At 42.0% G+C, this 16,636-nt stretch overlaps 1 protein-coding gene across 1 annotated transcript in view; it reads right to left on the bottom strand.

Annotated features, from left to right (window-relative positions):
- tctn2 (tectonic family member 2) overlaps window positions 1–16,636 on the bottom strand; it is a 57,865-nt gene that overhangs the window by 24,405 nt on the left and 16,824 nt on the right. Inside the window, exons 2-5 of the mRNA XM_060907413.1 lie at window positions 9,577–9,690; window positions 8,067–8,140; window positions 4,197–4,398; window positions 3,978–4,078 (exon numbers count right to left, since the gene is read on the bottom strand). Of these exons, the coding sequence (XP_060763396.1) occupies window positions 3,978–4,078; window positions 4,197–4,398; window positions 8,067–8,140; window positions 9,577–9,690 (491 nt within the window). The remainder of the gene's footprint in view (window positions 1–3,977; window positions 4,079–4,196; window positions 4,399–8,066; window positions 8,141–9,576; window positions 9,691–16,636) is intronic.

Raw genomic sequence — 16,636 nt, forward strand, 5'->3', positions numbered from 1 at the left:
CAAAGCACAACAAAATCTGGAATAAAAGTATTTGATGGTAAAAACGTATCTTTTTTTAATTTTTCAAGAATTATTATCATCATCACATCTTTCACAAACTGCTCCTGTCATTTCGCCGGTTTGTTTACATTCTAAGCGGGAATGATTTTGTCGGACGTTTTGTATAAAGTTTTTATTTATCGAATTTGCAAAAAATAAAACTAAAAATGCTCCGTTTCTCAAAATCCAGTGAATGTGGATAGAATAAAACAGTTATTCCACTCAATCTCGTCGTACATGGGTTATAGACAACTCAGCGCTACGCGCCTCGTCGGCTATCAGCTCATGTACGACTCGATTTCGTGGAATAATTTAAATATATAATACTTTTCTGACTATCTTCGTTATGTTTCGTTTTATAAAACAGACCACAGGAGTGAAAAATGAATCCTATTTTTACAACAATTTTGTCTTTCCTATTTAATTAAACATAATAAAATGCATTATTTTTTTCGCGGTCTGGTTTCCATCAAATCGTGCGCTCTGACTGGCTCGCGAGTGGTCCAGAATCCTACGATATGGACCCCGGTTACGGACCTTTGGCGACTCACTCGTTCACAACAACAAACATAGTAGCAATTTTTTGTCAACATTTATTTTCTCATTTCTCAGTAGAATAGCATTCATTTTACAGCATGGATAGCGATAACGACAGTGTTCACAGCGAAAGTGAGTTTTACTACCCTGATGAAGACGAAATAAAAGAAAACATTTCAGGAGCAAGCCGAATAGCAGGTTTGTTCTAAATATGGTTTCCCTTTCAGGCGCTCTCATTTTCTGTTAGAATTTGGTAAAGAAAAAAATAAATATATTATTTACCAGCTTAAGGTCGGTCCGTATCATGAAATACCGTGACCGAGGTCTTGAAAATACGGCCTCAGTCAGTATTTTCAAGACCTCGGTCACGGTATTTCACGATACGGACCGACCTTAAGCTCGTAAATAATATATATATATGTATTTGTTATCAGGCAGTTCTATAAGACTAAATAACAAATTGTTAAAATGCAAACATTGAGTAAAAAAAAAAAAAATTATATATATATATATATTTTTTTTAATCAACGTTTGCATTTTAGTAATTTGTTATTTTAAAATTTTATTTTTAAATGTATTTTTAAAATTTTTCCCAAAACTATGTATTCACTATATATAGTGAATACACTACCGTTCAAAAGTTTGGGGTCACCCAGACAATTTTGTGTTTTCCATGAAAAGTCACACTTTTATTTACCACCATAAGTTGTAAAATGAATAGAAAATATAGTCGAGACATTTTTCTGGCCATTTTGAGCATTTAATCGACCCCACAAATGTGATGCTCCAGAAACTCAATCTGCTCAAAGGAAGGTCAGTTTTATAGCTTCTCTAAAGAGCTCAACTGTTTTCAGCTGTGCTAACATGATTGTACAAGGGTTTTCTAATCATCCATTAGCCTTCTGAGGCAATGAGCAAATACATTGTACCATTAGAACACTGGAGTGAGAGTTGCTGGAAATGGGCCTCTATACACCTATGGAGATATTGCACCAAAAACCAGACATTTGCAGCTAGAATAGTCATTTACCACATTAGCAATGTATAGAGTGGATTTCTGATTAGTTTAAAGTGATCTTCATTGAAAAGAACAGGGCTTTTCTTTCAAAAACAAGGAAATTTCAAAGTGACCCCAAACTTTTGAACGGTAGTGTACATAGTTTTGGGAAAAATTTTAAAAATACATTGTCATAAATCCCAAACTTTTATCTTATAAGGTAGTAAACAATTTAAAATTGCAATTTAAATATTTAATCAAACACAAATTCTTTACAAGTTGAATAACAGGTTAAAAGTCAAGCATTTTGATATTATATTTCTCACATATAGCAGCACCATTATTCATACACGGTCAGAAATAGGGGTGCAGTTACAGTAGGAGTCCATTTCTGTCCCCCAAGGTACAATCTACAGCACACTAACGTACCCTCTAGGGCTCATTATTGGACATTAAAATAACTGTGTACCTTTTTAGGGCCAAAAACGTACATACATGTTCCCAAGTTGTATATAAAGGGCACTAATAAGTACCTTAGAAGGTACTGATCCAGTGACAAGCCATTGTACCCCAAAAGGTACAATAATGTACTTTATTTTCTGAGAGTGCAAAAAGTCTATTGTACAGACTGCAAAAAATTGAAAACTGAATTTGAGGAGAAAATGACTTAATACTAGTGAAATTATCTTGCTGCATGGACAGATATTTTTACTTGACAAGACATCTTAGAATAAGTTGGTTGCAATCTAGAACTGGGTTTAATAATCTCAGAATTGTTGTCTTGTATTCTTTTAAAGGTCCCATGACATGAAATTTTCACTTTCTGAGGTTTTTTAACGTTAAAATGAGTTCCTCTGACCTTCTTAAGTCACCCCAGTGGCTAGAAATTTCATAATGTGTAAACCAAACTATGCCCAACATTTGAGAATGGCGCGTCAAAACGGCGCGTTGATAAACTCTTCCCTTGCCGACGTCAGCAAGGGAGATGATCCCCACGCCCCCCCCCCCCCCGGATTCCCACCCACTGTATGGATTGCCCACCCAGCTCAAAAGTTACCACCAAACATGGAAGTTGCGCTGTACATGGATGTGACAACACAGAAAAGAGTCTGTTTTTACTGCCGACGGGAGAGCCCCTGAAGACGCAGTGGCTTAATTTTATTTACTCCAATAATATGCCGTCGAGTCTACCTAAGACGGTGTATGTTTGTCGGAAGCATTTTCCTGATGAATGTTTCCACAACTTGGGACAGTACAGGGCAGGTTTTGCACATCAACTGTCACTGAAGCCTGGGTCCGTACCAAGCATCCCTGCCGCATCAGCAACAAACACCGAACAAGTAAGTGTATAACTGTTAAGTCGTTTTGCCGTGTTTTAAAATCGGTGCCACGTTAGCCTTGCAATGGCTACATTAGCTGTGCAGCTAACCGCTTCCTGCAGTTAGCCAGGTACTCTGCGCTACAAAACCAAAAAGCATGCAGCGTGCTCTGTTATAATAGCCAATCAAAACAGTTTTTACAAAGACACCCACATTCTTTTTTTTAAGTCACTCGTTCATTTTATTTGTTTGTTTGTTCGTTCAGTAAAAACCCAAACATTTGTTGAATTTATTTTATTTCCTCGCGTCGCACCTTAATGACGTCAGCGCGCGGTATTTTTCCCTTCACGGTTTGTTCCTTCTCTCTCGCCATAGTAAGACACCCACATCCGCTTGTTCTGACCCACTGGAGGTAGCGTCACAGTGCTGTTAGCCAATCAGAGGTAACACGTTTACATGTCATGAATATTAATGATAAGACCCGCCCCCACCCTCTACCCTTCCCCGCCTCCTGCTTCTCATTAGCAAAACGACGCACTGGGAAAAACGCTGAAATGGGGCTTTCTCCCAGGAGGCTATATCTACGTGCCGAGGGTTCATTTCGAGAAAGGCTGCGGATATAACATCCGGAAACCTCCACGAGCCCGTTTAAAACATCAACAAACCACCATGCCATGGGACCTTTAATAGGAAATGCTAGATTATTTCAACTATTTTCACTTGCTAAGATATCATTTTTTGCAGTGCAGCAAAAATTAATTAAAATTATTTACAAGCTCCAAAGCTGACTGGCAAAACATCTCAGTTATATCAGTCACTTTGATTTACTACTACAAATTAGCTCAGCAGCTGGATCACTCACAAAATAAATTAATTAAACTTTATTAAAAAAAGGAAAAAAAGTGTCATAAAATTAAACACTAAAACTGCACCAGACGTGATTTAATTAATGGGTGTATTAAAATGTTTTCAGATTTTTGAAACCATTACATGATTGGAAGCTCAACTTCAGTCCCAAAGGATCAAACCTTCAGTATAATTAACCGTCATAAAATCAGAAATTAAATTTGATTATTTTTATGTACCTGGTCACAGCAGCATCTTGTGTCACACGCTTTTGCCGTCAAGTCACATGGACACTGACCAAGTGGCTGGAAGACTTGATTAGGAATCACGGTTTTATTGTCTACAAGAAGAGGAAGAGTAAACACACATCAGTAGCGGTTCACAGTGCTAGAGTTATGATCACACAGTGCAGAGGGGGGGGAAAAAAAAAAAAAAAACAGTCCAGAAGAAGTCCTGACCCGATACAGGGCCAGTGGGAAGCAGCTGGGCGTAGATCCGAGCCTGGATGATGAGCGTGGCCTGGGGAACGTTGTCCAGGCATGCACACACCCTGACGGTCTCGCTCACACACAGCGGCTCGACACAGCAGTTTGTCTCATTCGTACTGGCACACAGCTGTAGGCGGCGGCGGTTCAGACTCACGTGCACCAAGAGGCTGTTCTGTTACAGGAGAAGATTAATGGTTAATGGAGACACAGTGCCATACAGTCTCACAGGCTGGGATTTGTTTACACGCTGGAAGGAACGGTTTCTATCAACTGCACTTATTTGGGTAGAAATTTCAGAGGACACTGAAGATGTCTTAGTGTGACAACAGTTAGTATGATTCATCCTTTATATCTTGATCACATGGAGATTTTGGAGCCAAAAAGTCCAAACAGGGATTGGTATTCCAGACCGATCTGGCATTCTGGTGCAACTCAAAGTATAAAAGGAAATACTAGATCATTTATTCATGAGCATCAAACAAGTCAACGGGCCAAAGTCAGTTCAGAGTTACAGTTTTTGACCATCTTAATGCTCTGATCCATGTATTTGCATTGACTTGACACAACTGAGTGCAAAAATGTCCTTCAGGAAGTCAGGACAAAAAATATTGGAAGCTTGTTGCAACACATGTTAACACGCGATTGCAATATTAAGGCCCAGTCACACAGCCAAAACTTACGATTTACGCATGAATTGCGCATAAATTTCGAGTCGTGCGCGATTCATCAGTGCTGTGCGTAATTCATAAGTTTTTTTGACGTGGAGCATCAGTAGTTGTCAGTGGATGTTCGACGAATCGGGTTTGTGTGCGATTCCAGGTTTTGAGCTGCTCAAAAATATTGATCACGCACAAGTATGCGTGATTGTGCGCCGTTTAACGTAATTCGTGCGTCCTTTGCCGTAGTTCTGACGCGGACAATGCGCGACATATGCGTGGACCATTAGTGGTTGATCGCAAGAAATTTACCGCTACCGCGCACGTCGATGACTTTTCACTGACGAATAACGCACATATCACGCATGTCTCGCTGTAGTAACACGTACATTTCACTGATATCCACTGATCCAGTGATCCATGTGTGATCCATGCGCGCTCTATGCGTCGTTCATCAGTGCTAGTGTGCGGTTCATGCGTGCTTATACGTGGTTCATACGCAGTTTATGCATGGCGTGTTCGTCAATAAAAACCAGATTTTGTCCCTCTTTTGACCCTATGCGCTGATGTGCGTGATTTGTAAGTGATTTGTACGTAGTTCATGCGCAATTAATCGGTGATTTTCGACCACGCACACCCCCAAAAAATGGTCAATTTCTCCACTGACAATCACGCACAAGCCAACTTTATACGTGATTTATGCGTGATCAGCTGTGTGACTGGGCCTTTAAAAATGTCTTGCCTTTTTTTTTTTGCAGTTAAGCAATTTTCTTACTGAAAATTTTATTCCATTTTCCTACATTTCCTGAATTTCTTTTTTTTTAATGAATCTCTCTTGCAGGTTTACTTGGATTCTTTTTTTTGAAAATCCCTTTCCCTTTCTTTTCTTTGAAAAGTTGGCCATGCTTTCAGGATGGGAGGGACAGCATCCTCTCTCGCCCATCAATCACAGAGACACCAGGCAACCATAGGTGTCTGTGAGCTCATGCATGCAGAAGGAGGTGGATAGCACTTTCCTCAGAGTGTGCGATCAGTTTCCACTGACCTATTACTGTCCGAATTGGGGAGAAATCAGGAGTAAATCCATGGGGATGCAAACTTTTAGGCTCACTGTTAACGATAACGGTGATATTTAGGCCATGTTGCAAATCAAGTCTCAAATCAGTGACAAATGTCCAAGTCACAAGTACAACCCCGATTCCAAAAAAGTTGGGACAAAGTACAAATTGTAAATAAAAACAGAATGCAATAATTTACAAATCTCAAAAACTGATATTGTATTCACAATAGAACATAGACAACATATCAAATGTCGAAAGTGAGACATTTTGAAATTTCATGCCAAATATTGGCTCATTTGAAATTTCATGACAGCAACACATCTCAAAAAAGTTGGGACAGGGGCAATAAGAGGCTGGAAAAGTTAAAGGTACAAAAAAGGAGCAGCTGGAGGACCAAATTGCAACTCATTAGGTCAATTGGCAATAGGTCATTAACATGACTGGGTATAAAAAGAGCATCTTGGAGTGGCAGCGGCTCTCAGAAGTAAAGATGGGAAGAGGATCACCAATCCCCCTAATTCTGCGCCGACAAATAGTGGAGCAATATCAGAAAGGAGTTCGACAGTGTAAAATTGCAAAGAGTTTGAACATATCATCATCTACAGTGCATAATATCATCAAAAGATTCAGATAACCTGGAAGAATCTCTGTGCGTAAGGGTCAAGCCCGGAAAACCATACTGGGTGCCCGTGATCTTCGGGCCCTTAGACGGCACTGCATCACATACAGGCATGCTTCTGTATTGGAAATCACAAAATGGGCTCAGGAATATTTCCAGAGAACATTATCTGTGAACAGAATTCACCGTGCCATCCGCCGTTGCCAGCTAAAACTCTATAGTTCAAAGAAGAAGCCGTATCTAAACATGATCCAGAAGCGCAGACGTCTTCTCTGGGCCAAGCCTCATTTAAAATGGACTGTGGCAAAGTGGAAAACTGTTCTGTGGTCAGACAAATCAAAATTTGAAGTTCTTTATGTAAATCAGGGACGCCGTGTCATTCGGATTAAAGAGGAGAAGGATGACCCAAGTTGTTATCAGCGCTCAGTTCAGAAGCCTGCATCTCTGATGGTATGGGGTTGCATTAGTGCGTGTGGCATGGGCAGCTTACACATCTGGAAAGACACCATCAATGCTAAAAGGTATATCCAGGTTCTAGAGCAACATATGCTCCCATCCAGACGACGTCTCTTTCAGGGAAGACCTTGCATTTTCCAACATGACAATGCCAAACCACATACTGCATCAATTACAGCATCATGGCTGCGTAGAAGAAGGGTCCGGGTACTGAACTGGCCAGCCTGCAATCCAGATCTTTCACCCATAAAAAACATTTGGCGCATCATAAAACGGAAGATACGACAAAAAAGACCTAAGACAGTTGAGCAACTAGAATCCTACATTAGACAAGAATGGGTTAACATTCCTATCCCTAAACTTGAGCAACTTGTCTCCTCAGTCCCCAGACGTTTACAGACTGTTGTAAAGAGAAAAGGGGATGTCTCACAGTGGTAAACATGGCCTTGTCCCAACTTTTTTGAAATGTGTTGTTGTCATGAAATTTAAAAATCACCTAATTTTTCTCTTTAAATGATACATTTTCTCAGTTTAAACATTTTGATATGTCATCTATGTTCTATTCTGAATAAAATATGGAATTTTGAAACTTCCACATCATTGCATTCCGTTTTTATTTACAATTTGTACTTTGTCCCAACTTTTTTGGAATCGGGGTTGTATTTCTGATTTCTTCAGTAAATAAAATCGGTTGGTCAGGCCTCAGGATATCACTGCCTCATTTGGAAGTAATATCCCAATATCCTAGTGCAGCTGTGACATCATTTAAGAAGCTTCATAAACAGTTTTGTTAACAAAACCCAGTCCTGTAGCGTTTGCACTGAACTACTTATTTATTTGCACTGACACTTTACACACTTTGCTGCATCTTTTTATACTATTTTATGTCCTTGTTTTTAAGTACTTTCTCTTGTTTTTAATGTCTTTATTCGCGTTTAGGTCATGTTGCTGGAGGACTCACAGAATAAGAATCTCATTGTACTGTGTGACACTGTCTCTAATACATATAACAATAAAGCTGAATTGAACTGGAACAGCAAATACACACCTTTCCCATCAGCTCTTGTGACACGGTCCATTGACTGAGACTAGACGGCACGCAGGAGGCTGGAGGGAGGCGTCCTATCAGACAAAAAGAGCAATTCTTCATTTGCACGTGACGTCATAGCTCATTATGCGTGAGGCTTTGAACCGGAAGTCGGCCATGTCGGAGGATCGGCACAAACTCACACGCCGCACATTTACTATAGATATCCTCGAGAGGTTGTTATGCTCAAGAATTCCTTTAGCCTAGGTCACAACCGGACGTACGATTTTTTGGCCGTGCGATTTTTGGCATTTCCCAAATCGCTGCGTTTTTTTTGTTCGTGGAGAAAGACGCACATTGGCCGTAAGTTTGTCTTGCAACCTGAAAAAAACGTAAGCGCCCGTAGAGTTTGTTTGACATGACAAAGAACCTCTGCGGCCGGTCTGCGGCCAGTCTACGGCTCGAAAATCAGCACGTCACAAGCACGCCCTCCGTGCGTTTCTTGTGTTTTTTGCACGTAGACCGGCCGTAGGAGCACATACGGCCGGTTGTGACCGAGGCATTTTGTTTCTTCGCTATGCTGACTCTTTGTGCTGCAAGCACAACTCTAGTCGAGACTTATTCGTAGGATTCCAGAAATTATAAATAATCAAGGAGGCAAAAAAACCAAAACAATAGAGTTGTCCATGGAGCGGAGTCGTCACTGGCTATCCAACATAAACTGGGCTGATCTAAGCGATGAGAAAGCAAAAACCGCATGAGTCTGCAGTGAACATTTTATCAACGGTAAGTGCTACAAACTAGTTATTCATGAAAGATCGCAATATATAAGAAATACTGGACTGTTTAATAGCCTGGTCACGCAGAAACTCGCCGTGATCATCGACCGCGTGAGCCGACAATCAAAGGCTTCGATTATTTCATTTTAAAAAGAGCTGTATATCATTTTTGATGACGCCGCTTCTATTTTGCTTTTTCTTTCCATTAGGGAAACCAGCTGATCTCTAGAATTTTACCGATCCAGACTGGGCTCCAACACAAAATATGGGCCATGACAAAATCAAAGATGGTACTAAAGCGGTAGCTCGAAATGCGAGGCTTACAGAGTGCAGATAGAAACGCAAAATTATTGAAGAATCTTCCTAAAGAGTCAATCGAACAAGATTCACGTCAATCCACTTCCTCAGACACTGCGGCCTCCTCGCCCGGTGAGCGCTCCTTTATCACTAAATATGTTATATAGTAGTGTGTTAGATATCTGTCTTTTGAAGCAGTTAAAATGATTATTTTTTAAAATAGATTTGAGAAATAACTACAAGCTTCTAAATCTAACTCCTCTTTACCTTCCAGTCTGTACTCTTACCACTGTATATATGTATGTATATTGTATATACTCCAACATGGCGGCGGTCAAGCAGTTTTGGTCACATGGTTGCAAACGAAGAACATATAGCTGTGATACTATGGCTGGAGTCTCATTTGTAGTTTGTAATAAAATAAAATGTGTAGGGATCACAATTGTGAATCATACCGGTAGCGTTGGACGGTGAGACGCTGCTGATGGTCAGAGACACGTCAGTCACTTCACCAACCAGAAAGGCAGATGCTCTTGGACCAGATGCAACAAGGACTGAAGGCAAAAACACTGAAAATGACAAGCAAAGCAATATATTCAATGTGAGCTTCATCGATTTCCAGGAGCTTTCCCTCAGTCAAATTGGTCTCATTCTGAAATAGAAAAGCACAAAGGGCTCAGAACTGTGTGCTTTTTTTGCTAGTTAGATAGTTCCTCCGTGTTTAATATATAAATTGGACAACTCAAACTATTTCAGTTATACTTTCACTTTCAAACTTTTCCGTTTCCGGTTGAGAGTACGTCGTGTGCGTTCTGGCTGCCGCTTCTCACCAGAGCTTTTTTATTTTATTTTATTTCTTTTTCTATTTTCATTTTTTTTTCTGTGTGTTTGTGTAGTTTGATGTTTGTTTGAAGGTTTTGTCCGCTGGTTGTGGTGTAGCTCCGGACCTAGTTTTGGGCGTCGGTTCCCTCCAGGCCTTGGTTCGCTGTGGGTGATGCCTGTGCTCCCAGCTGTGGACTGCAGTGAGCTCGTTGCTCATTTTACATCGTGGTTGTCCAGCGCTCTGTGCTTTAATGCTTGGCGTGATGTTCTGAGCGATGTTGCTGGTTTGTGTCGCGGCAGCTGTGCAGGTGGTTTGGACATACCAGCGCTCTGCATGTCGGTGCTTCTGTGCTCGCTTTGTGGATCCATGGCGTGGTGTTCAAGCGATGTTGCTGACAGCGTCACGGCGGCGGTGCTGGAGATGTGGGACTCGTTTTCGTGCGCCTTTTGGTGGGACTGTGGCTGCTACACCATGGGAATTACGTCCTGACCCTACTTGGTGGACTTTTTACTTTTATTTATTTACTATTTTTTTTTCCCCTTGTCTATAATTGTAAAGCATCCTTGGGTTTCTTGAAAGGCACTATATAAATTTAACTTATTATTATTATTATTATTATTAAACATATCAGGCGTACATTTTATTCAGTTTGGTAGTTGTTCTAATATTAACAGTGGAGATGGTACAGAAAGTTCTTTACAGTCTTTCTTTTTTTTTAATCTGTGTAGAAGACCAACATGCCAGCTCCTAGTACCCCAACATCATTATTGTATTACTTTATATTATACAACCCCAAATCAGAAAAAGTTAGGACAGTATGGAAATTGCAAATAAAAAAAAAAAAAGCAGTGACTTCTAAATGTACTTTGACTTGTATTTCATTGCAGACAGAATGAACCCAAGATATTTCATGCCCCCCCCAGTCAACTTCATTTCATCTGTTAATATACATCCATTCCTGTGTTTCAGGCCTGCAACACATTCCAAAAAAAGTTGGGACGGAGACAATTTAGAGCTAGTGATGAGGGTAAAACAATTAAATAAAGATGTGATTGAAACAGGTGACTGTAATCATGATTTGGTACCAAATCAGTATCCAGGAAAGGCCTGGTCTTTGAGGAGCAAAGTTGGGTCGAGGATCGCCAGTTTGTCAACAAATGCTTGAGAAAACTATTGAAAATTTTTTAAAACAATGTTCCTCAAAGAAAGATATGAAGAGATTTGGATATTTCATCCTCTACGATGCACATCATTAAACGATTCAAGTAATCTGGAGGAATTTTGGTGTGTAAAGGGCTCAAGCCTAAGCTAAACGCCAGTGATCTCCAATCCCTCAGACGGCACTGCATCAAGAACGGTCATTCATCTGTAGCTATAACTACTTTGGCAAATATTTCTCAAGCACTACAATACGGAGTTACGGTACATCCATAAATGCCAATTAAAACTTTACTATGCAAAGAGGAAGCCTTATGTTAAGCGTCCAGAAGCGTCGTCGACCTCTCTGGGCTCAGAGGCATCTGGGATGGACCATCACACATTGGAAACGTGCATTGTCATCAGACGAATCAGTATTCCAGATCTTTTTTTGGATGAAATGGACGTGAACGTGTGCATGATGACTTGTAGCCCAAGAGCATTAGCTCAAAATTGAGTCCAACCCGGAACAAATTAGTAACAAGCTGTTCAGAATACCCTTAGGAATAACATACTAAAAGTCCCCGGGAATCCACCTTGTGCTCTCTGAGAAATTCAAGATGGCGTCCAAAATGGCCGCCGATTGGAGATTTTTCAATATCTCAGGGATAAAACATAATATAAATGCAATTAAAATGTTAAATTATATGTTCTCTCATACAAGCAATGCAAATTCACCATTGTCACACTGTTAAAATTAAAATTAACCAAGATTACAAGGTCATTAATGTGGAAATTACATGGAATTTGATGGTTGACATGATTGACAGATTAGCTTAGTAGGCTACCTACATACATGAACATAATGTAAGACAACAATTAGACATCAATTTCCTTAATATTTAGTGCATCTTTAAGCTTTGATAAAATATTAAAGGGAAATTAAATTTGAGAACTCTATCTTCTAAAACTACAATGGCAAGCTGTTTCAGTACACTTCTTCAACATTCCGGCGACTTTCATGACAAAAAGGTCTGCCTCAATAAAAGCTCTTGCTTATAAACAATGAGTAGACTTAAACACTTCTCAGTGCCTCAGTTGTAATGCTTGGACCTGTGTTGTACCATCAATGAAGTAGGGAATTTATTCAAGCTTGTTTAAGGGTGGAAAAAAATTAATCTTTGAGTTTCTAGCGCCAGTCTTTACTACTAGCAATGCCAGTGTGTTCGGACAAAAAATGACTAAACTCAGCATGACCTTTTAAAAATGACTGAACTCAGCATGACGTTTTAACATGCCATTTTTCATTTTACACCACCAATTTACTTTAATTAATATTAATGAAAATAAGTGCTCCAACCCCTAGTAATTGTGTTTGTTGTTTTGTGAACAGAATAGGATGATACGGAGTGAACGAGTAACCAATGGATCCACACTATACACAAATATACTGTTATAATAATGTGTACATTGTTATTATATAATGTTAATACACAATGTAATTAATACACACATGTTGGAATTTACTCTCCTACCCTACAAAACATATATTCTGACCTTTTAATTGCATTAATATTTTGTTTTGGGCCTGAGATATGGGCAGATCTCCATTTGGTGGCCATTTTGGACGCCATCTTGAATTTCTCAGAGAGCACAAGGGGGATTTCCGGGGACTTTTAGTATGTTATTCCTAAAGGTATTCTGAACATATTCTGAAATTTTCAGCTTGTTACTAATTTGTTCCGGGTATAACCCTATTACTCCTGGACTATTGTGAGGAACTGGCATCCCATTAGTCAAAGTCAAACTTTATTCTTATTCAGTCCATACAACAAGCAGTGCACGGCTGAAAGAAATTACGTTTCTCCAAACTCCAATGTGCTGGTATGTACAATAAACAAGTTACAGTAAATGCGCACAAGACAACAATAAGTAAACATATTAGAAAGCTAAACAGACTTGCATATTGCACTATAAACACAGGCGTAGACCAACAGACAGTCACAGTAGGGCCACAAACAAACATTACTTAGCAAATGTATCCTACAAATCTCTCTGGACAAGTAGGATTTTTTTTTTTAAATGATCATCATTTCTATCCCAATGTACATTAATTTTTTAGCCTACATCTTACTCCTTGTCCTAAAATTAGGTTCAAGCAAATGATTAGCAGTGCAGGTAAATATGTATTTACGTCGGTGGTAAAAGAGAGCAACTGGACTTGCGTGAAGATTCTTGAAGACGTTTCACCTCTCATCCGAAAGGCTTCTTCAGTTCTGTCTGACTAATAGAGAGTATCAGGTATTTATCCTCTCATAGATGAAAAGTAATCCTAAGATGTCGTTGGGTCATCCTGTTGGTGTGGGTCACTGGGGGCTGGGTGTGAAAATTTTAGTGTAAAATCACACCATTTTAGTGTGATTATACACTAAAATGGCAGCGCGTGCAGACGCAGCGGCTCCTCTCTGTCCCGATAACGTGGTGTTTACATGTTTGTCTTCGTCGGTGTGCTTCAGTGATGGTATGTTTTCGTCGTGTTTGTCTGTCCCGAGGCGCACATACAGCTGTGGGACTCTTTTTGACATTGGCAACACTTTTTTCTGTAAGTTAAACCTGGCACACGCTAAGGAGCTACATGACCTCAGCCTACTCCGGCGGCCCGCTTTGACATTGACCCCCACTACTGCTGCACACCCGCAGAGGAAGCGCCGTAGGCGGTGCGAGAGGAAGCAGAAGCAGGGAAAGCGCGGGGGTATCTGAGCCAGGCTAATGGCTAATCCACACAAGCCGGCTATACCGTCCATCGTACTCGCCAATGTACGCTCCTTGGATAACAAACTGGATTATATTCACCTTTTGAGACCGACCCAGCAGGCTGTGAGAGAGTGCTGTGTTTTTGTGTTCACGGAAACATGGCTCAACGACAGCATACCGGACTCCGCCATCCAGCTTGACCAGCTAACATGCTATCGAGCTGACAGAGCCCACATTGAAGGAGGTAAGACCCGCGGCGGCAGGGTCTGTGCTTACATCAGGGATGCTTGGTGTCAGGACGCTGTGGTAGTTTGCAGACACTGTTCACTCCTTGTGGAGTTTATGATCATCAAATGTCGGCCCTTCTATCTACCAAGGGAGTTTTCTGCCATCCTGCTTGTTGCAGTTTACATTCCTCCCAGCTGTAACAACAACGATAGGGACAAGGCACTGAGTGAACTGTACTGTGCCATCAGCGACCAACAGACAGCCCATCCAGAGGGACTTATCATAGCTGGGGATTTCAACCATGCAAATCTCAAAACAGTGTTTCCTCAGTTACATCAACACATTGACTTTGCAACACGGGGAAACAACACACTGGACCAGGTTTACACTACACTGAGGCCAAGTTTACATTAGACCGTATCTGTCTCATTTTCTTCGCGGATGCACTGTCCGTTTACATTAAACCGCCTGGAAACGCCGGGAAACGGGAATCCGCCAGGGTCCACGTGTTCAATCCAGATCATGTCTGATCCGGTGCTGTGTAAACATTGAGAATACACGGATACGCTTGTGCTGAGCTCTAGCTGGCGTCGTCATTGGACAACGTCACTGTGACATCCACCTTCCTGATTCGCTGGCATTGGTCATGTGACGTGACTGCTGAAAAACGGCGCGGACTTCCGCCTTGTATCACCTTTCATTAAAGAGTATAAAAGTATGAAAATACTGCAAATACTGATGCAAATACTGCCCATTGTGTAGTTATGATTGTCTTTAGGCTTGCCATCCTTCCACTTGCAAGTGGTAAGTGATATGCGCTGAGATCACACACACAGCGGCTCAGTCCCGAATCACTGCTCGTGCTCTATACTCGCGTGCTCTGTGAGCTGCGCAGGGCCGGAGTGCGCACCCTCCAGAGGGCACTCGCTGTTCAGGGCGGAGTGATTTGGAGCGCAGGATGCCTGCGGAGCCGAGCGTATCCGTGTATTGGTGTTGCTGTGTGCACGCGAATCGTGTATTGGTGTTGCTGTGTGCACACTAATCGTTTTAAAAACGTTAATCTGATGATCCGCTGATACGGTCTAATGTAAACTTGGCCTGAGAAGAGCATACAAGGCCTCACCCCTCCCCCATCTCAGTGCTTCAGACCACATCACTGTTATGCTAATGCCAGCATAAAGGCCGAAGGTCAAAGTCACCAGACCGGTCCAGAAGCAGGTACGGGTGTGGCCAGAGGGTGCTTCCTCAGCACTTCAGGACTGCTTTAACATCACAGACTGGGACATGGTTAAGCAGGCAGCCACTTACAACCACCAGATCAACATCCAGGAGTATTCAGACACTGTTACAGCCTACATTAGTAAATGCACTGATGATGTCACAGACATTAAGACCATCACAGTACGGGCCAACCAGAAACCATGGCTGACGGGGGAAGTCTATCGGTTACTGAAAGCCCGGAACGCTGCTTTCAGAGCAGGTGATGAGGCTGGTCTGAGATCAGCAAGAGCCAACTTGTCCCGTGGCATCAGACTAGCAAAGAAGCAGTACAGCAGCAGGATAGCCCATCATTTCACTGACAGCAGAGATACAAGGAGCCTGTGGCAGGGGATACAGACCATCACGGACTATAAACCTCAACCACAGACCTGTGACAAGGATATCACTCTGCCGAACAGTCTAAATAACTTCTTTGGACGGTCTGAAGCCAACAACAGCATGCCTGCACAGAAAACACCACCCCTTCCGGATGATCAGGTGCTGTCCCTGTCTCCAGCCAGTGTGAGGAGATCCCTCTCCAGGATCAACACCCGCAAAGCTGTAGGACCTGACAACATTCCAGGTCGTGTGCTAAAGGACTGTGCAAAGGAGCTCACAGAAGTGCTCACAGACATGTTCAACACCTCCCTGAGCCAAGCTGTTGTTCCCACCTGCTTCAAGAGCACCACCATCATCCCTGTTCCAAAGAAGGCCTCTCCATCCTGCTTCAACGACTACCGCCCTGTGGGACTGACCCCCCATCATTATGAAGTGCTTTGAGCGGTTAGTCATGCAGCACATAAAATCCATCCTCCCGCCCTCCATGGACCCGTACCAATTTGCATATCGGGCCAATCGGTCCACTGATGATGCAATCTCCACCGCTCTCCACTCAGCTCTCACTCACCTGGACACTAAGGACTCTCACACCTGGACTTTTAACATCAGGGCCCTAGTGAAGAAGGCTCAGCAGCGGCTGCACTTCCTACGCGTCCTCAGGAAGAACAACCTGGACACTAAGCTGCTGCTGGCCTTCTATCACTCCTCTGTGGAGAGCGTACTGACGTACTGTCTGGGTGTCTGGTACGCAGGCTCCACAGCTGTGGATAGGAAGGCGGTGCAGAGGGTCATAAACACCACCCAAAAAAATCATCGGCTGCCCTCTGCCCACCCTGGAACACATCTCCACATCCTGCTGCCTCAGAAGAACCAAGGCCATCACAGGAGACCCCTCACACCCTGCCCACCCCCTGTTTGATCTGTTGCCCTCTGGGAGACGCTTCAGGTCAATAAAGTCCCACACCAGCAGACTG

Source organism: Neoarius graeffei, chromosome 24, assembly GCF_027579695.1.
Source record: "Neoarius graeffei isolate fNeoGra1 chromosome 24, fNeoGra1.pri, whole genome shotgun sequence".
NCBI lineage: Eukaryota > Metazoa > Chordata > Actinopteri > Siluriformes > Ariidae > Neoarius > Neoarius graeffei.